Genomic DNA, 21,922 nt, shown 5'->3' with positions numbered 1-21,922 from the left:
GAGTGAACTAACTTCTTCCGTAAATACTTTGGGATACCGATGGAACACTGATTCAAAGAATTCCTCGATGTGAGCCCTATCCTGCTCTGAGCTCGAGTGCTTAAAGGCTTCTAAGGTTAACTTCCTTTTCCACATACCTGTATCCTCATGACCATCTTTTTCTTCAATTTTCATGGCCTTGCCCATCTCGCTATTAAACTTCGCTAGGCACTCCAGCCTATACCTTTTCCCACACAAGGACAGTGTCTTAGTAGAAAAGTCACACATGAATCGATTTTTTTTTCTAGAAAATCGAGACCCAGTATTACCTGACTACTAGTGTCTGCCACTTGTGGAAGTACCACCAATTCGTGTGTGGAGTCAAATGGGAAGCAAGGCATGGAGATCTTAGCCATAACCTTTAATGTTGAGCGGAGTTCAACTTTGGCAATACCCATGATCTTGATGGGTTCGCACATTTCAGTGAAGCTCTCAGGGGTATTGGTTTGGAGTTCCCCAATTAATTGTATCAGAACCACTGATATGTTAGCTCTATTGTCAAAGAGAAAGTTACAGGAGACACCTTCAACTGAACCCTCTACAAGGGGCAAGGGCTGTTCCTTTATTACTTCTGCTAATGAAACTGATTGCATATAATATTCCCCTCCCATTTTTGATTCATTCCTCGTTATCTTACATTTGGCCTTTGCTAAACTCGCTTCACACACACTGGATGCCAGTAAGCCAGAATTCCCTTCTGGAATAATTGTTTGCTCTGGGCCCACCAAAGGTTTTTTCTTTCTTTCTTGGTTTTCCTTTAATTTGACTCCTTAGAAGTGAGGCCTGAGCCATCTCTGCTACTATCTTTTTTCTTTTTATGGCTAGAGCCAAACATCCATCCAATTCCTGAGCCCCTTTCTTAAAGATACCTCCCTTAAATCATCACACAGGCCAACCATCTCAAATGGGCTTCCTCTTCTGGGGAAGATATTCTCATTGACGTAGTAATGGACAATATTCTGTCAAGAAATTTAATCACTCCTTCACCATCCTCTTGTATGCAACAGTACAACTCCCTTAAAACCTCGGGACTTCCTTTCATCCGAGAGAACTCTGAGATTAGCAGTTGCTTGAATCTTAGGTACTCTGTGGTTTCTCTTAGCATGGGGGAGGAGGACAGGTAAGCTTAAGCCTTTCCCACCAATTTACTACGGACCAAGGCCAGCATTTGAAACTCAGTCCATCCCCCCGTTTCCTTCAGTCTTTCTACATAATTAAAGAACACGATCACATCATCAGTTTCCTCCCCCGAGAATTGAGGAAACACTTCTTGGGGTTTAATGCATCGAAAAAACTCATTGTCTTCCATTATTTAAGTACTAGATGGGGGGGGGGGGTTGACATGTTTGCCTCTAAGTTAACTCAAATATTTCTATCTCATCATAACAGTGGTAAAGATTGTTAGACTTTTCCCAGAGTACTGGATGTGGGGAACTCCTTGTTCGAGTTTGCTGAAAACAGGACATGGCTGGATAAGGCACTGGCTCAAGTTCTTTTGCAGTTGATGTCTCTTTAGTGGTCTTCGATACGGAGTTAGATTGATTTTTCTGTCTATCCAAAGTAAGGTTTACCACAATTGCAGAAAATTTGTTGAACACTGGGATATTTGAGACCTTTATGATTAGTCTTTGGTCGACTGAGAAGGAAACGTAGCTTAGGCAGTGTTGAATCTGAAGATGGTCCGAATTTAAATCGGACCTTCTTCAGGAAGAGATAAAGTAAGGATATTATGATGTACAGTGAATAAAGTGTGCTAGACAAATGAATTTTCTTCTTCAGTCGTTCATTCTGGATTTGGTTTGATGAACTTCCTGCAATCGATTAGTTCTTTTATGACACTGCATTTATTTATTTTGAATTTCAAGGCCAAACCATATACTTTCATATGTTTGAAAGTATATTAATACAGTGCTTCACATCCTCAATATTATCACAAAACATTGAGAATGATTTCGTTACACTAAATAATAGTTATAATAACTCGGAAGCATTCACTTTTCATTGCCACAGTGCAACTCTTAACTATATTTGACTAGCATCCCTTTGTACCAGATAGCAACTCTATGATTGTTTGCCCATTCACACAAATTCTTCTACGTACCACATCTGCAAGAACATAGATGGGTTTGTGAAGGCTGTCATCTGGAAATAAACTGCCTCACAATTAGTAAAAATGTTTTCTTCTCATGTCTGTATCCATATAATTAAGTACTTCATCATTCACCAATAATTGAAGTATGGTGTAGTATGACTTCACTGTAGAAATATATCCTGGCAACCTGTTGCTCGATATTTGTTCAACCCTTAATATGCATATAGTGATTATTATTTTAGCTGATAGTTTGATCACACAGGTCTGCTGTAAACAAATGTAGTGGATAGTTTCAATTGATTAGTTGTTATTATTTCTAGGTTAAAAATTAAGAGTTTTCATTTGATTAATGAGCTATGAAAAGCCCATAGGTCAGCTGAAGTGTTGGAATGAGATGGGAGAAATCTTGACCTCAGGAGACCTGCTAGCCTCCTGGGATCTCTTGCACTTATTGTAAAAGAGAATCAGATCAAAGTTGTAGTTTCCCACTGAATAACAATATTTCCTTGTATATTTGTTTTTGGGAATGAATCTGGGAAGAGTATTCTTTCCTCTAATTATAGTGACACTCAATTATATCAGCAATGATCTTCTTTAACAAAGGTTCAGTATCTTTAACAAAAGTATTATTAAACTTGAACAAAAGTTTAGTAATGTCAGTGTATTGTATGTACATGCACAGATATTTTAGAATACATAGTCTCATTAACATTAGCCATTGTATAGAGTGTCAATGTTTTTTAAAGTTCATTATTTACAGGTTGATAAGAAAACTCGAAAGCAAAAAATATGGATTTATAAAGATAAAGTAAGTGGACGAGGGAAGGGCGAAGCAACTATTACTTATGATGATCCACCTACAGCATCAGCAGCAATTTCCTGGTTTGATGGTAAGTTTCTTACAGTCTTTGTTCTACAAGGGAATCCTGATAAATGCTATGTAGTTAGAAAGCTTGCCTTATTTAGATACCAAGGTTTTTTTGCTTTTCTTCCATTAGCAGATTAAAAATTTGTATTATCAAATTGAACTTTGCAATTAATGCACATTTTATTTCAGGCAAACAGTTTTGTGGCACTGTTATATCAGTACAAATTGCAGAAAGAAAACAAGCTTCTGGGAGTTTTGGAAGAGGATCTTCTAGAGGTAGTAAGTATTTATGCAAATAATTGTAATAATGCAAACTTAAGTTTAAAGGATATCATTTTTAAAGCATGAATATTTGCATTCATTTGAATAGTTGTAACAAATGCCAAAGAAGTAGAAAAATGAAAGTATACCTGGAACTATCAGCTGCATTTTCAATAATAACAAGTAGGATGAATAACACATTTTGATCTACGTTAGATTTTTGCTTTCTTGATAAAGTAATTTTTACCATATTCATGTTACCTGCTATCCTTCCACATGTATAAGAAATGGTTGAGTAATATGGCTGATGCAAAGTTTATACAGAGTATATTATAAAAAGTAAGCAACTCCATATTTATTCAAGCTTGCATGCTGAAGCTTATACTTGCTCAAGCTGATACATAAATCAGTTATACATAGATTGCTCTTCATATTATTATTTTTAGGAAGGGGGATAACAATATTTTATATATATAGCATAGTAAAATGACAGGTTTGTGTGTGTGTGTGTGTGGGGGGGGTTGTGTGTAGCTTTCTTTTCCAGCATCTCCGTAAGGAAGAATGGCTCTATTTGTTTGGTGTTCCTTGCTAAACAGAACAGCTAGCTTGACTCCATTGAATACAGAAAGGAGATGTAGATACAAAGAAGAGATTCAGCTTGGAAATGGGTTAGAGGCATCATTAAGTGGAATACCATTAACACTTTGAGCCCTATCGATGTAAACACAGCAATCCCTCGATTAGTGCGCTAATGCTTAAAATACGTGCATTAATCGAAAACGCACTAATCGAATATAATAACCTATGGGAAAAAGTATAATTCGTTCCTCAAATTTCTTTTTTGAACATTAATTTTTTTTTATAAAAGAATTAAGGTATGTCTCAGGGCCTAGTTAAAGGAAAAACCATGAAGCTGAAAGACAATAAAACATAGTCAGAATATAAATTTTATTATTCTACTTCTTAACAAAGAATTGAGCTAACGTAGTTTGGCGGGCATTTTGTTTCTTTTTTTCATACAACCGACGATATGGCCCTATTGGCGCTTCTATTCTTCTGCAAATTTTACTGCTTCTTTGTTCATCAAGGTCAGCCTCTAAGCATTGCTGCTTAAAAACTTCGATTGTACGAAAAATATTTTCAAATTGTTTCTGTGAAATCTCTTTTGGCTGACTATCAGTGGTTAAATTTTCTTTATATTCTTTGAGATCTTCCCGCTGTGCATCTAAATTTAACAGGTCAGAATCACTCAATTCTTCAGAATGAGATTTAATTAACTCTTGGACGTTATCATTGAAGGGGAGAAAGAAATGAAGAACTTGAGAATCGGTCGCCAACATACGAAACCACGTGCTTTATAGATAAAATTTCCCAACTGTTATACAAGCAAAATAGTTACCACTTTAAAAACTACAATGATCATAAAAGAGAAGTTAATTTTCCGACGTGTAATAATAAACAACTCATCCGAGAAGACTGATCGATTACCCTATTATCGGAATTGATTCTCCTTTTTGTGACATGCACAGAAGTGTCGAAGGGTCTCGAATCTGTGGGCGTACTATAGCAGACAACATAAATTTTGACGGTAAAAATTTGGAACACAGTGTACATGGAAACAGTGTAGTATGCCTTTAAAAATAACTTTGTAAAATGTTTTAAATCGGTAAATTATTTCATTCTGGTGAATGATTTTTTTAAATAGTTAGCCATAAAAATGTATAGAGAGAAAAATTTTAAAATCTGTAACATTTATTTTTAAGATGTATATAGGCGTACTAATCAAATTTGGGTATCGAAAAAAAATGACGCACTAATCGAGGGATTACTGTATACATCAATTGCCCAAAAAGGAATTAGAGATGATAAAGGTGAAATGAAAACAGGAGAAAAAGATATCCTTGAAGTATGGAGTAATTACTTTGAAAAACTGCTAAATGAAACAAGCAGTGATGACAGCACAGTGATAAAAAACACTGACCAGGCATGCAGTCAGGAATACATATCCATACTTGAAGTAGAAAAAGCTATCAAAGGCTTGAAATGTGGAAAGGCAGCAGGAGTAGATGATATTCGACCAGAAATGCTGAAGTATGGTGGTATAAGAGTCTTACAGTGGCTGCACTGCATAGTTCAGAAAGCCTGGACAGAGGGACGAATTCCCGATGATTGGAGTAAAGCTCTCATAGTACCCATATATAAAAAGGGAAATAAAACTGAATGTGAGAATTACAGAGGTATTTCCCTACTGAGTGTTCCTGGCAAGATCTATGCAAGTATACTTGAGAAACGGTTGAGAAGAATTGTGGAAGAAAAGCTTGGTGAAGAACAAGCTGGATTCAGGCCAAATAGAGGCTGTCAGGATCAGATCTTCACTTTACGACAAATAGTCGAGAAAGCATGGGAATATAACAAAGATCTGTATTTAAGTTTTGTTGATTTGGAAAAGGCATATGACAAGGTGCCAAGAGAGAAGCTATTCAATACGCTGCAGTTATATGGTGTCAATGGAGCACTATATCAAGCAATACTTAGTCTTTATTTGAGTTGTGAATCAGCAGTTAGAATTGAAGGAAGTACAGGAAGATGGTTTAATGTTAAATCTGGTGTGAGACAAGGATGTACATTATCCCCTCTGTTATTCATTATCTATATGGATCACATTATGAAGGAATGTGGTATTAAACCTGATATCAAAATTGGAGATGTTAATGTCAGCTCTTTGCTTTATGCGGATGATGTTATACTTCTAAATAAATCCGCTACAAGTCTGCAAGATTCTCTGACTAAATTGAATAACTGTTGTAATAGATATGGTATGAAGGTCAGCAATAAAAAGACAAAGACAATGAAAATAGGCAGAATCATTGAAAATGTCGATTGTGTTGTGAATGGAGAACCTGTGGAACAAGTAAAACATTTCAGCTACTTAGGCACAATTTTTACTGAAGATGGTAAACTAAATATAGAAATAGACAACAGAATCAGCAAAGCTGGTATCGTGGGAAGTCAATTGAATAAATTCATATGGAATAAGAAAGAAATTAGTCGGAACACTAAATTAGCTGTATACAAGACTGTGTTCAAACCAATTTTAACTTATGGATCTGAGTGCTGGGTCAGAAGTAAAACACTTGACCAAAGACTAGAGACCGCAGATATGAGAGTCCTGAGAAAGATTAGAGGCGTGAACAGATGGCATCAATGGCAATATCATATTAAAAATGAGGATATTAGGAAAGAACTTGACATTGTCAGCATCCAGGAATGTGTTAGCAGAGCTAATCTCAGATGGTATGGTCACTTAAATAGAATGGGAGAGGAAAGATTAGCAAAACAAGTGTTCTCTGCCAGGTTGGCAGGAAAACGACCCAGAGGAAGACCAAGATATAGGTGGATTGATACGGTACAAAGTGCCTTAGACGATAGAAATATAAGATCTGATAATGTTGGAGTCTTGACAAGTAACAGACTGATTTGGAGGAAAATTGTAGATAGGAAGTTAGTAATGATGTAATTTTTTCATGTAGTACTGTCATATCCTGTACACCCCTTGAGGGTACATGGCAGGAATTTGATGATGATGATGATATAGGCGTACTAATCAAATTTGGGTATCGAAAAAAAATGACGCACTAATCGAGGGATTACTGTATACATCAATTGCCCGTGAATCCAGAATCCCATCGATGTATATTTACATCATCATCAAATTCCTGCCATGTACCCACAAAGGGTGTACAGGATATGATAGTACTACATGAAAAAATTATATCATTACTAACTTCCCATCTACAATTTTCCTCCAAATCAGTCTGTTACTTATCAAGACTCCAACATTATCAGATCTTATATTTCTATCGTCTAAGGCACTTTGTACCGTATCAATCCACCTATATCTTGGTCTTCCTCTGGGTCGTTTTCCTGCCAACCTGGCAGAGAACACTTGTTTTTGCTAATCTTTCCTCGCCTATTCTGTTTAGGTGACCATACCACCTGAGATTAGCTCTGCTAACGCATTCCTGGATGCAGACAATGTCAAGTTCTTTCCTAATATCCTCATTTTTAATATGATATTGCCATTGATGCCATCTGTTCACGCCTCTTATCTTTCTCAGGACTCTCATATCTGCGGTCTCTAGTCTTTGGTCAAGTGTTTTACTTCTGACCCAGCACTCAGATCCATAAGTTAAAATTGGTTTGAACACTGTCTTGTATACAGCTAATTTAGTGTTCTGACTAATTTCTCTCTTATTCCATATGAATTTATTCAATTGACTTCCCACCATACCAGCTTTGCTGATTCTGTTGTCTATTTCTATATTTAATTTACCATCTTCAGTAAAAATCGTGCCTAAGTAGCTGAAATGTTTTCTTGTTCCACAGGTTCTCCATTCACAACACAGTTGACATTTTCAGTGATTCTGCCTATTTTCATTGTCTTTGTCTTTTTATTGCTGACCTTCATACCATATCTATTACAACAGCTATTCAATTTAGTCAGAGAATCTTGCAGACATGTAGTGGATTTATTTAGAAGTATAACATCATCTGCATAAAGCAAAGAGCTGACATTAACATCTCCAATTTTGATATCATGTTTAATACCACTTTCCTTCATAATGTGATCCATATAGATAATGAATAACAGAGGGGATAATGTACATCCTTGTCTCACACCAGATTTAACATTAAACCATCTTCCTGTACTTCCTTCAATTCTAACTGCTGACTTACAACTCGAATAAAGACTAAGTATTGCTTGATATAATGCCCCATTGACACCATATAACTGCAGCATATTGAATAGCTTCTCTCTTGGCACCTTATCATATGCCTTTTCCAAATCGGCAAAACTTAAATACAGACCATGCTTTCTCGACTATTTGTCGTAAAGTGAAGATCTGATACTGACAGCCTCTGTTTGGCCTGAATCCAGCTTGTTCTTCATGTTCTTCACCAAGCTTTTCTTCCGCAATTCTTCTCAACCGTTTCTCAAGTATACTTGCATAGATTTTGCCAGGAACACTCAGTAGGGAAATACCTCTGAAATTCTCACATTCAGTTTTATTTCCCTTTTTATATATGGGTACTATGAGAGCTCTACTCCAATCATCGGGAATTCGTCCCTCTGTCCAGGCTTTCTGAACTATGCAGTGCAACCACTGTAAGACTCTTATACCACCATACTTCAGCATTTCTGGTCGAATATCATCTACTCCTGCTGCCTCTCCACATTTCAAACCTTTGATGGATTTTTCTACTTCAAGTATGGATATGTATTCCTGACTGTATGCCTGTTGAGTGTCTTTTACCACTGTGCTTTCACTGCTTGTTTCATTTAGCAGTTTTTCAAAGTAATTACTCCATACTTCAAGGATATCTTTTTCTCCTGTTTTCATTTCACCTTTATCATCTTTATCTCCTTTTACAGCACTCTTTCCTCCATTCCTAAGCTTCTTCAACAACCTCCAGAATATTTTGCCACCTTCTTGATATTTCTTTTCTATATTCTTGCCAAAGTCCTCTCATGACTTTTGTTTAGCTAGTTTTACACAGTGTTTAGCATTCTTGCATTTGTCTCTATATTCTCTAAGAGCACAAGCTGACTTATTTGACAGGAACTTTTGATATGCTTTCTTCTTTTCCTTCACTGCCTCTTTAGCTTCCTGTGTCCACCAGGGAGTTCTGATTTTTCTATCCTTGCAGACAACTTCGCCACATGCCTCTCTGGCTGAATCAGTCAGTGTTTTCTTGAAGGCTTGCCACTGAATCTCCAAGGTTTGGTTCCTGTTCTCAAACTCTTTCATTTTTACTTCTATAATCTTTGTGTATTTTATTCTACAGTTCACATCTGAGAGCTGCTCAACTTTTATTCGCTTTAAAACTTTCTTACATGTTATTCTTTTCAATATGAAATTCAATTTTATACTGCTCAAGACTAAATAGTGATCACTTCCAATTTCAAATCCTCTGTACACTCTGGTGTCCTGCACCAGGGAGAAAACATCACTATCAACAATAACATAGTCAATGAGACTTTTCTTATTCCTTGCCTCTTCTCTCCATGTGAATTTGTGCACATTTTTATGTTGGAACATGGTGTTAGTAATAACCAGTTCATGTCCTGAGCAGAAATCCAACAGATATTTGCCATTATTATTGGCTTTGCTCTTTTCTCCAAATTTTCTCAAAATATTTTTGTATGTCTCACAATCATTTCCTACTCTGCTATTTAGATCCCAAGGACCAACTTTTCATTTTTCATTGTGTCAGTTGCTTTTTCTAAAGCATCAAATAATTCCTCCACTTCTACCTTAGTAGAACCTTCTGTGGGACCATAGGCACAAATAAGTCTCATTGTCCAGTTCCCCATTCTCATATTTGCCCACATTACTCTACTTGAGACTGCCTGCCATTCAAGAAGATTAGCATCGTATTTTGTGTTGAATAATATGGCTACTCCTTCTTTTCCTTTATTGTCATTGCCTGAATATAACATTTTGTATTTATTGCTCAGAAAGATCTCACCAGTTTTGGTCTTTTTTGTTTCAGTCACCCCTATTATGTCGATCTGGTACTTATCTAATTCCTCAGCTAGCTCCATTTCTTTGCCATTCAGGCTTCTTACGTTGATAGTACCGATCTTTAACTCTGGTGATGTTAAGTTGGTTTGTTTTCAGATTTGTTCCAGTAGCTGACTTTTCGCTGTTCGCCCTGGTTCCCTGGCGAAAACAACGGGGGCCTTGTTTAACTGGGCGACGCCCCAGCCGGCATGAAATTTTGTCATGTTGTACCATCATTTTTTTATTTTGGTTTAACCAATAAGAATACAATTTGGTCGGCTAAATCCCAAATTGCCAGCCCATCCTCGTTCGTTCAGTATCCAAGTAGATACCCAACAGGGTGTACCACGAGAAGGTAAGGATTGGACATTAGGTCAGAAGCCCTGGTCGGTTCTCCGCATTCCTTTAAAGGCTATGTGGAGGTCTCCTCTCAGTTATACAGCTTTGACCCTTAAGCACCCCGTATATTTACAGTGCTAAATTAAATTTCAAAAATAATAATAATATGCTTGAAATTGATTATCAGACTGTACTGTAGTTAAATTTGAACCTTCAGCTTCATTATTCATGAGGATGGTTGACTTTTATCAATAAGAAATGGAAATTTATATTAGTATATCAAAACACCTGCCTGTCGGCTGTGTCACACATGTTTATATTACATTGCACCGTCATAACTCTGGCTGCTCCAATCTAAACAATATAAGGGATTCATGACTCTCTTCTTGTGACCTGAGAGATCATTCTGAATTTCTCTGTCACCATGGACAGACCGAGACCTAGTGGTGCCCAAAGCAAGGGTGTAAAACAGTTCTTGACTGATCGCACATTAAAACAAATGCTCGAGGAAATACTGGATAATGAAGGATCTGAATTAGATGATTGGGCAGACGGTGATCCAGAACAAGAGGCAGATTGCCCCACAAATGTGAGCTCCGAATCAAGCAACAGTGACTCAGAACTTTGAACGAGGGGTGACCAAATTTGAGGCTGTCCAGCTAGTCGTTTGTGATCGCATGCGAAGTCATAGTGTTGCAAAAACTGGATGCCTTAATTCAATAATTTACCACTTGACTTTTGTGGCCAATAGTGGATAATTATAGTGATGTTCAAAATTTATTGAATTTTGAACACTAAAGAAGTGTTAATAAGTAGAATCTAATAAAAAATTAACATTTTCTTTTTTTCAAAAACCTTGATTTCTTGCAACTCATTTCTGGAGCCGATACCACATGTATAACTAAAATTTTTGTACCAATTAATTGTCAAAAATGCTAACTAAAAGACAAAAAATAATTATTTGGATATTTCATGGAAATACCACACAGCAATATTTTAAATAGAGCTAAAATGGTCAGGACACATGATTCTTTAAGTCCCAGTAGGTCTTAAAGTGTTAATGAACATTGGTTGTTTAAATCCCCATTGCTGTGGACATGAATTTATCTACTGTCTTAAGGTAGTAAGATAAATTCATTGCTTGGTATGAGACCACTGCTGGGCTTACTTGTGAGGGTCTGAAGTGACTTGAAAAAATTATTTCTGGATTATAAGTCCTAATTCTCAGATCTCCAGGGGGTCAGCAGCTCACTGAGAGAAGTTGCGTTTCATCCACAGCTGCTGTCATACCTTTGTTTGAATTTGTTCACATTACCTGCACTCATCACCTTTAAAGACAGGTTATTCCAGTCATATAGCTATGAGAGAAAGAAATCTAGTTCTGACACCTTTCTTGACTGCATCCATTCTTGACTTCCACAGATACCCTGTTATCCTCATTGCATCCTCCATAAAATTCAGTCCAGTGATATTGTATATAATGATACCTTTTCAGAAGTATATTGCTCTTATGTGCTAGTGTCTACAGTCCACAAATTCTTAATTGGTTCTCATGATTTACATGCCACAGTTGCCTATATCGATGATCTCTTCACCCCTTCTATTGAATCTGCATCACCATGGAGACTAGGAGACAAGATCAGTGCACAATTAGTTCAGTTGAGATTGTATCATTTTTTACTAAGTAATTTAAGGAAATTACAACGTCAAGTAGGATATGCATTAAAATAAATTTTAATGTACTTCAATATTTCTGCAACGTCACGTTGCCATTTTCAAGAAACTTAAGAACAAGACACGTGCATGCAGGCACAACAAACAGTAAATGAGGAAGCTATTATTTCTTCTAAAGTCTTGATGATGCCCCCTAGTGGGCAATGTTGGTATTCTTGGGCGATTGGGCTTGAAGGTCTTCTGATGTAGGTTTCCCAAATTTGAGGCAGTCTCATGCAGCCAAATTTGTTGAGGTTTGGATTGTTTCTTAGGGCTGAAGCTGATTCCATGAAAAGCCTTTCATATTTGTATTTACTATGGTGTACTATCGTGGCTTTCTTCCACCGTATTCTATGGCAGGTATCCAACGCATGGTCAGCAAGACCAGAGTGGCTGTATTGGTGAAAGCGGATGTAGTCCTTGTGTTCTGAAATTCTGATATTGTCTGTCCTGCCTGTTTGGCCAAAGTAGGACAGCTTACAGCTGCAAGGGACCTGGTATACACCAGGTAGGTCTGGGTGAGGGGGTCTTTAGTAGAGCGGATAAGGAATGCCAATTTTTTATATGGTCTGTAACAAGAAGCTAAGTCCCTGTCACTTTTATATATTATTTTTTCTACTGAATTTTTAACCTTTTCATTCAAAACAAATGCTACTCCAGTTTTTCCCCGTGTTCTACAGGAATATATAATTCTATAATCATCGCTTTCAAAATCTCCTATATCTTCTCATCTGACTTCACTTAGACCAACCACATCCAATTTATTCCTCTCCATTTCTTTCTTCAAGTTCTCTAATTTACCAGCTCTTAACATTGTTCATACATTCCAAGTTTCAACTTTTAGGATTTTTGTAATTTTCTCCGAGGTGCCTCGGATATAGGATATGGTGATGGATTTAGGGTAATCCTTGTTGTGAGGGGGGGGGGGGGGGTTACTAGTTTCAATATTTTTTTGGATTTTTTTTGGGTGGAGGGGGTAGCCATTGGCTGAGAAAGTGTTGAGAATGTAGTTTAGTTCTGTGGTTAGGGCATTGTCATTTGAACAGATAAGTTTAGCCCTGTTGTGTAGTGTAGTGTCTTAATGACTTCATGTTGTTGCAAGGAGGGTTGGTGAGATTGTTGGTGAATGTATGCCTGTATGGGTAGGTTTTCTATAGACTGAGAAAACCAAGGTTCCATCAGGCTGGTGGGTGACTAGTGTGTCTAAGAAAGGAAGGCAGTTGTTTTTTTACTCTTCCAGGGTGAATTTGATTCTGGGGTGTTGGTTGTTTATATGTGTTAGGAATGAGAGGAGTGCATCGGAGCCATGTGGCCAAATAGCGAACACATCATCAATATAGCGAAGCCAAATGGTTGGTTTTTGTGGGGAAGAGTTTAAGGCTTTCTCTTCAAAAGTCTCCATGTAAAAGTTGGCCAAGGATGGGGAGAGTGGAGAACCCATGGCTGTCCCCTCTATTTGTTTGTAGAATTTTCCTTGCCAAACAAAATAGCCTGAGTTCATTGTGAACTGAAAAAGGGCTGTGATATCGGGAGAAAATTTAGCTTGGATTAGCTCTAAGGATTCTTTGAGTGGGACATTTGTGAATAAGGAGAAGACATCAAAACTGACCATTATGTCAGTGTGTTTGAGTGTAAGGTTTTCTATGCTGGCTTTGAAGTGGGCTGAGTTTTTTATGTGTGAAGGTGTGTTGCCAGTATAGTGTGAGAGAGCTTTGGCCAAATGTTTAGCTAGTTTGTATGTGGGGGAATCAATGATATCCACTATGGGACGTAATGGCACATTTTCCTTATGTATTTTTGGGAGTCCATAAATACAGGGTGGTATGGAGTTAAACGGTTTTAATTTGTTAGTGATTTCCACATGCCAAGAAGTGATCTTCTTAAGGAGCCTATGGAGTTTTCTAATTTATCTGTTGGTGGGATTGTATTCGATAGGGAGGTAAGTAGCCCGATCTAACAATAAAGCTTTCAGCTTAGCTGTGTAATCCTTTTGGTTAAGCAATACTGTGGCGTTCCCTTTATCAGCTTTGGTGATTATTCTTTTTTTGTTTTTCTTTAATTCCAGTAGAGATTTAATTTCCTTACTGGGCATGTTGGCTTTTGGTGGTTTAGCTTTGGTCAGAACACAAGCTACATCCAGTCTAATATCGTTGGCAGCGTGGTTTGGAAGGTGTCGTATCCCGCGTTCATTCTTATCATAATATCTTCAGCAGGTATTCTTCTGGGCATGATGGCAAAGTTGTGGCCACGTACGAAGGCGTCGAGTGTTTCAGGTTTTACACTAAATGACGAAAGGTTGTCTACTTTTGGCCACCCTACTTTTGGTAGGAAGTTGTGGTTTCGAGATTGAGTTCTTTTTTAAATTTTCAAATTTTTTGATGTGTTGATCTCGTACTTTTTAAAATTCTTTCTCTGCTGCAGTGCATGAGATGTCATATAAAATAGACCAAATTTCGTGGCTTAAGGTGCTTGAAAGGTCATCTTTCAGTGCCTGTATAGCTAAGTTAGCATCATTCAGGAAACGGCGAGTCACGGCAATTTGTTCTCTGAGTAAGGCTTGGCTGGCACGGTTATAAATACGAAGAGCCTTTTGCGAAGAGAAATGGTGCTTGAATTTCACACAGTTAGGAATTACCTGGTTATCCTGGCAGCGTTTTAGGAAGGCGAGACGATTCAGTTGTCTTGATAGCCTTAACTTCATTTTACCGTAATGGCGTGCTTTAATTGGTAAAATTAAGTAAATAAAAATTTACTTAAGTAAATTAAGTAAATAAAATAAAATTGGTAAAAAACGTGGTAGAATTAAGAGAAGTAAACATAGTAGTGAACATTACTCCTTAGTTGGTCATAAGTTAAAAATACACAGTCGTTTTAAATTTCAGGAAATACATCTGAAGGAACAATCTCTTTTGCATGTAGTAGTTATTCTTTTGCATTCATTCATTCTTTACTTGCAGCATAACAATAAAAATCTTTTGTATTGCCTTTTAGATTGCAGAACCAGTTTACTTTCATTAGTTTTCCATACAACTCTTCTGGTCTGCACCTTATAATTTTCCTGCTGCCATGATTCTAATGCATACGGTATTCCTTCCACTTTTTTAAGAATTTTCTACTTAATAAGATTGCACATCCATTTTGCTCCTATTAAGTGCTTCCCATACTTTGACAATATACTTCTCATCTTGAAACCAATATATGGGACCGAGTGTAGCTTACTCCTTAGTTGGTCATAATTTCCTGCTCTGTTGGTCAGCATGTAACTTTTTCTGAATGGTGATCATATAATTAGCAGGTCCTTACAGCATGATGACCTTCATCTGGAGACAACAGTCAAATCTTTAACTGAAACACCCTAATCGGGTCTAACACTCTCTGACCTTGAATTTGTTCTGTCAGATACCGCTTGAATAGGCTGTCTTGCAAGAAATCAATAAATTCAGTTGCACTGTTGTAAGATTTCTTCACTACCCAATCAATATTCTGATAATTAGTCTCTTATCAGGTTGATTTGGTGATGCATTCCATTATCATAATTCACATTCTTATCTCACATCTGATTTGGCATCAAATCATCTTCCTGTACCTCCTTCAATTCTAAGTATTACTTGATTTAGTATATAGACTAAGTATTGCTTGGGTGCCCGATTCATAATTATACTAAAGATGTGAATCAGGCAACCACACCCTGATCTGCCTTTCTGAATTCTATAAACAACTTTGTAGTCAGATGTTGTTAAGAAATCTTGAAATTTGAAATGAGGTCTCTTTTCCACCTTAAGATTATATTTTTTTTCATCATCATCATGCGTATCAAGGATTTAGGCCTAGCATGGCCTGTTCCGGCCTTAGAAGTCATCGTTTAAGAGGATGTCCTGGTTTTCTTTTTCCTAATGTCTTGTACTTTAAGGCTTGTTTTGGTAATCTTTCCGTTTTCATTCTTTGAACGTGTTCCATCTATTTGTGTTTATATTTTTTAATTTTTTCTATTACTGGTTCTTGGTTTAATTATTTCATAATTTCTTCGTTTCTTTTGTGAACAAATAGGGCATACTTTGCAGTTTTTCTCATAAACTTCATTTCTGCTGTTGTTAATCTTTGTTTGTCTTTTTGTTTTATTGTCCAGATTTTGCTTCCATACATTAAGACTGGTAGGGCTAATGTATTGTATGCTTTTAGCCTGGTTTGTTTTTGAACTAGGTTTGGTTTAAATATAGAGTTAATTACACCTGTTATTTTTAAATATTTTGCAATTTTTACATTTATATCTTTTTCATTTTCATATGTGATCATACATCCTAGGTAGTTAAATGAATTCACCTATTCTAAGATCTTGTTATCTATCTATTTTAATTCTTGCTGGATCTTGTCCTTGAAAGGCCATAGTTTTTGATTTTTCTGTTGATATTATCATACCATAATCTTTGTATATCTCATTTAGATCTAAAATAGCTTTCTTACAGAAGGTTGAGTAAATTCTGAAATAGCTTTCTTACAGATTGTTGAGTAAATTCTAAAATAGCTTTCTTACAGAAATCTATTTTATATTCTGAAGAAAACTTGCAGTTATCTTTAGAATTTGTAATTATTATTTGGTCGTCGGCAAAGAGGAGAGTGTTTAAGTTTACTATAGGAGAAAGTTCCTTGATGTAAATTTTTATTCCATTTTATTATTATTTCTTTTAAGTTGATATTAAAAAGAGTTGCTGAGAGGGGACATGGACATCCCTTGGTTTATGTCTCTCGTATATGATAGCTCGTGATTTAATCTTATTTATATTTGATTATTTTCATATATACTTGTGATAGCTTTTAGGATATTATTTGGTATTTGTCTTTCTTTTAATATGTTAAATAATGTTTCTTTTAACTTTGTCAAATGCTTTTTCAAAGTCAATAAATGCAATATGTGTTTCTGAATTGTATTCTCTTCTTTTCTCTATTAGTAATTTTAGGCAAAAGGCTGGGTGTATACATGATCGTCCTTTTCTAAATCGATTCTGTACTTCTAAAATAAAGTTTTTGGAATATTTCATTAGTTTGCTATTTAACATTCTGCTTATATATTTTGTAACAGGAATTTAGTATACTGATACCTCTATAGTTTTTAGGTCATCGCTACTACCTTTTTTTAAAGATAGGAATCACAATTGCTTTTTTCCATTCTATTGGGGGGATACAAGTTGAGTAAATTTTATTTAAAAATAATCAGTCTTTCTTTGAATCTAGTTCCTGCATATTTATATAGTTCTGAACCTAGTTTATCTTCTCCAGGTGATTTTCCGTTTCTTGTTTCTTTCAGGCTGATTTCTAATTTTTCTTTAGTTATTTCCTTTTCATTTTCGTTAATTGTTTGACAGTTGTCTTTTTTAAAATATTTGTCTGTCCACAGTTCTGTGTAGTAATTTAGAAATTCTTCTAATTTCAATTCAGTGTTTAATTTTCTTTTCTTTGGTATCTGCATTTAAGTGTTTCAAAATTTATATATATTGGGTCTCATTTTATATAAATCATGTTCTAAATTAGAAACAGATTTGTTCCACAATTCTCTGTCTTTTTCTGACTTCTCTTTTAGCTATGGCTCTTATTCTTTTATATTCTATTTCATCTAATCTTTTACTGCTTAACCATTTGTTGATGGGCTTCTTTTTTCTTTTTGATTATTTCTTTGATTGTATCATCCCAGATCTTCAGTTTTTTTCTTTTATTGAATTTTTTGGCCTTTCCCAAGCTTTCATTTGCTGCTTCATTTAGTATCGTTTTTATATTAAGCCATTCTATTTCTATTTCTTCATTTTGTTTTATTTTATCTAGATATTGGTTAATTCTTTGTTCATATAGCCATTGTACATTTGTGTCATTCAATAGTCTAGTTTTATAAACAAATGTTTCAATTTTTCTTTCTGTTCTTGTTACTTGTAGCCATTTAGGTGGTAATCTTAATTTTATGTTAACAAGGAAGTGGTCACTGCTTATTTCATATCCTCTGTGAACTCTAACATCTAGTGAAAATTTTCCTGTCTTTTCATTTAATATGAAGTAATCTAATATTGATTTCCATCCTCTTGCTGCCCAAGTATATTTATGTATGTCTTTATGTTTATAGAAGGAATTCCTTATTTTTAGGTTATTACAAAGTACCAAGTCAATCAATTTTTTACCATTCCTGTTTAGAGTGTGTTCTCCATGTATTCCTATATTATTATTAATTTTCGTGTTTCCAATTCTTGCATTTAAGTCTCCTGCCAAAATTTTGTAATCATTTTTATTTATTTTATTATATATGTTTTGTAGCTGATTATAAAAATCAATATTATCCTGTTCTCTTCCTTCTTCTGGGGCATATAAACCAATTATTGTTAAATAGCCTCTATCTGTTTTTATTATCTTCTATTATTCTTTCATTCCATAATTTATCATCATCATCATCATCATCAAATTCCTGCCATGTACCCTCAAGGGGTGTACAGGATATGACAGTACTACATGAAAAAATTACATCATTACTAACTTCCTATCTACAATTTTCCTCCAAATCAGTCTGTTACTTGTCAAGACTCCAACATTATCAGATCTTATATTTCTATCGTCTAAGGCACTTTGTACCGTATCAATCCACCTATATCTTGGTCTTCCTCTGGGTCGTTTTCCTGCCAACCTGGCAGAGAACACTTGTTTTGCTAATCTTTCCTCTCCCATTCTATTTAAGTGACCATACCATCTGAGATTAGCTCTGCTAACGCATTCCTGGATGCTGACAATGTCAAGTTCTTTCCTAATATCCTCATTTTTAATATGATATTGCCATTGATGCCATCTGTTCACGCCTCTAATCTTTCTCAGGACTCTCATATCTGCGGTCTCTAGTCTTTGGTCAAGTGTTTTACTTCTGACCCAGCTCTCAGATCCATAAGTTAAAATTGGTTTGAACACAGTCTTGTATACAGCTAATTTAGTGTTCCGACTAATTTCTTTCTTATTCCATATGAATTTATTCAATTGACTTCCCACGATACCAGCTTTGCTGATTCTGTTGTCTATTTCTATATTTAGTTTACCATCTTCAGTAAAAATTGTGCCTAAGTAGCTGAAATGTTTTACTTGTTCCACAGGCTCTCCATTCACAACACAGTTGACATTTTCAATGATTCTGCCTATTTTCATTGTCTTTGTCTTTTTATTGCTGACCTTCATACCATATCTATTACAACAGCTATTCAATTTAGTCAGAGAATCTTGCAGACTTGTAGCGGATTTATTTAGAAGTATAACATCATCCGCATAAAGCAAAGAGCTGACATTAACATCTCCAATTTTGATATCAGGTTTAATACCACATTCCTTCATAATGTGATCCATATAGATAATGAATAACAGAGGGGATAATGTACATCCTTGTCTCACACCAGATTTAACATTAAACCATCTTCCTGTACTTCCTTCAATTCTAACTGCTGACTCACAACTCAAATAAAGACTAAGTATTGCTTGATATAATGCCCCATTGACACCATATAACTGCAGCGTATTGAATAGCTTCTCTCTTGGCACCTTGTCATATGCCTTTTCCAAATCGACAAAACTTAAATACAGATCTTTGTTATATTCCCATGCTTTCTCGACTATTTGTCGTAAAGTGAAGATCTGATCCTGACAGCCTCTATTTGGCCTGAATCCAGCTTGTTCTTCACCAAGCTTTTCTTCCACAATTCTTCTCAACCGTTTCTCAAGTATACTTGCATAGATCTTGCCAGGAACACTCAGTAGGGAAATACCTCTGTAATTCTCACATTCAGTTTTATTTCCCTTTTTATATATGGGTACTATGAGAGCTCTACTCCAATCATCGGGAATTCGTCCCTCTGTCCAGGCTTTCTGAACTATGCAGTGCAGCCACTGTAAGACTCTTATACCACCATACTTCAGCATTTCTGGTCGAATATCATCTACTCCTGCTGCCTTTCCACATTTCAAGCCTTTGATGGCTTTTTCTACTTCAAGTATGGATATGTATTCCTGACTGCATGCCTGGTCAGTGTTTTTTATCACCGTGCTGTCATCACTGCTTGTTTCATTTAGCAGTTTTTCAAAGTAATTACTCCATACTTCAAGGATATCTTTTTCTCCTGTTTTCATTTCACCTTTATCATCTCTAATTCCTTTTACAGCACTCTTTCCTCCATTCCTAAGCTTCTTCAACAACCTCCAGAATATTTTGCCACCTTCTTGATATTTATTTTCTATATTCTTGCCAAAGTCCTCCCATGACTTTTGTTTAGCTAGTTTTACACACTGTTTAGCTTTCTTACATTTGTCTCTGTATTCTGTAAGAGTAAAAGCTGACTTATTTGCCAGGAACTTTTGATATGCTTTCTTCTTTTCCTTCACTGCCTCTTTAACTTCCTGTGTCCACCAGGGAGTTCTGATTTTTTTATCTTTGCACACAACCTCACCACATGCCTCTCTGGCAGAATCAATCAATGTTTCCTTCAGAGTTTGCCACTGAATCTCCAAAGTTTGATTCCTGTTCTCAAACTCTTTCATTTTCTTTTCAATAATATTTCTGTATTTTAGTCTACAGTTTACATCTGAGAGCTGCTCAACTTTTATTCGCTTTAAAACTTTCTTACATGTTATTCTTTTCAATATGAAATTCAATTTTATCCTGCTCAAGACTAAATAGTGATCACTTCCAATTTCAAATGCTCTGTACACTCTGGTGTCCTGCACCAGGGAGAAAACATCACTATCAACAATAACATAGTCAATGAGACTTTTCTTATTCCTAGCCTCTTCTCTCCATGTGAATTTGTGCACATTTTTATGTTGGAACATGGTGTTAGTAATAACCAGTCCATGTCCTGAGCAGAAATCCAACAGATATTTGCCATTATTATTAGCTTTGCTCTTTTCTCCAAATTTTCCCAAAATATTTTTGTATGTCTCACAATCATTTCCTACTCTACTATTTAGATCCCCAACAAGGACCAACTTCTCCTTTTTCATTGTGTCAGTTGCTTTTTCTAAAGCCTCAAAAAATTCCTCCACTTCTACCTTAGTAGAACCTTCTGTGGGACCATAGGCACAAATAAGTCTCATTGTCCAGTTCCCCATTCTCATATTTGCCCACATTACTCTACTTGAGACTGACTGCCATTCAAGAAGATTAGCCTCGTATTTTGTGTTGAATACTATGGCTACTCCTTCTTTTCCTTGATTGTTATTGCCTGAATATAACATTTTGTATTTATTGCTCAGAAAGATCTCACCAGTTTTGGTCTTTTTTGTTTCAGTCACCCCTATTATGTCGATCTGGTACTTATCTAATTCCTCAGCTAGCTCCATTTCTTTGCCATTCAGGCTTCTTACGTTGATAGTACCGATCTTTAACTCTGGTGATGTTGAGTTGGGGTTTGTTTTCAGATTTGTTCCAGTAGCTGACTTTTCGCTGTTCGCCCTGGTTCCCTGGCGAAAACAACGGGGGCCTTGTTTAACCGGGCGACGCCCCAGCCGGCATGAAATTTTGTCATGTTGTACCATCATTTTTTATTTTGGATTAACCAATAAGAATACAATTTGGTCGGCTAAATCCCAAATTGCCAGCCCATCCTCGTTCGTTCAGTATCAAAGTAGATACCCAACAGGGTGCACCACGAGAAGGTGAGGATTGGACATTAGGTCAGAAGCCCTGGTCGGTTCTCCGCATTCCTTTAAAGGCTATGTGGAGGTCTCCTCTCAGTTATGCAGCTTTGACCCTTAAGCACCCCTTCCATAATTTATAATGTTTTAACTGTTTTGAAAGGGAGTTATGAATCCAAATCATTACTCCTGCTTGTGCTGTTTGGTCTCTGTCGACTTCACTGTATATCACATTAATTAATTATCATCAAATTGGTTCTCATAGTTCCTTTTAATTTCTTTTTTGTTTGTGATTACTGCTATTTTAAAATTTGTTTCATTTAATAATTGGTCTAATTCTATTTCTTTATATGCAATTCCTCTTACATTCTAGTTTGCTATGTGTATTATATTTTGTCATTTCCA

The 21,922-nt window shown here is 36.1% G+C and overlaps 1 protein-coding gene across 2 annotated transcripts in view; it reads left to right on the top strand.

The window, feature by feature from the left end:
• Positions 1–21,922, top strand: part of LOC150107853 (uncharacterized) — a 284,299-nt gene that overhangs the window by 202,862 nt on the left and 59,515 nt on the right. The window contains exons 9-10 of one of the 2 annotated variants that reach the window (XM_090392094.1): positions 2,892–3,021; positions 3,189–3,275. In XM_090392094.1, coding sequence (XP_090248220.1) covers positions 2,892–3,021; positions 3,189–3,275 — 217 coding nt within the window. Of the gene's footprint in view, positions 1–2,891; positions 3,022–3,188; positions 3,279–21,922 lie in introns of both variants that reach the window. The other variant, XM_090392093.1, reaches the window with a different exon arrangement.

This window comes from Typopeltis vanoorti, chromosome 4 (assembly GCF_054136105.1).
Source record: "Typopeltis vanoorti isolate ZY-2024b chromosome 4, IOZ_Tvanoo_1.0, whole genome shotgun sequence".
Classification (NCBI taxonomy): domain Eukaryota; kingdom Metazoa; phylum Arthropoda; class Arachnida; order Uropygi; family Thelyphonidae; genus Typopeltis; species Typopeltis vanoorti.
This window is presented reverse-complemented; position numbering and strand designations above follow the sequence as displayed.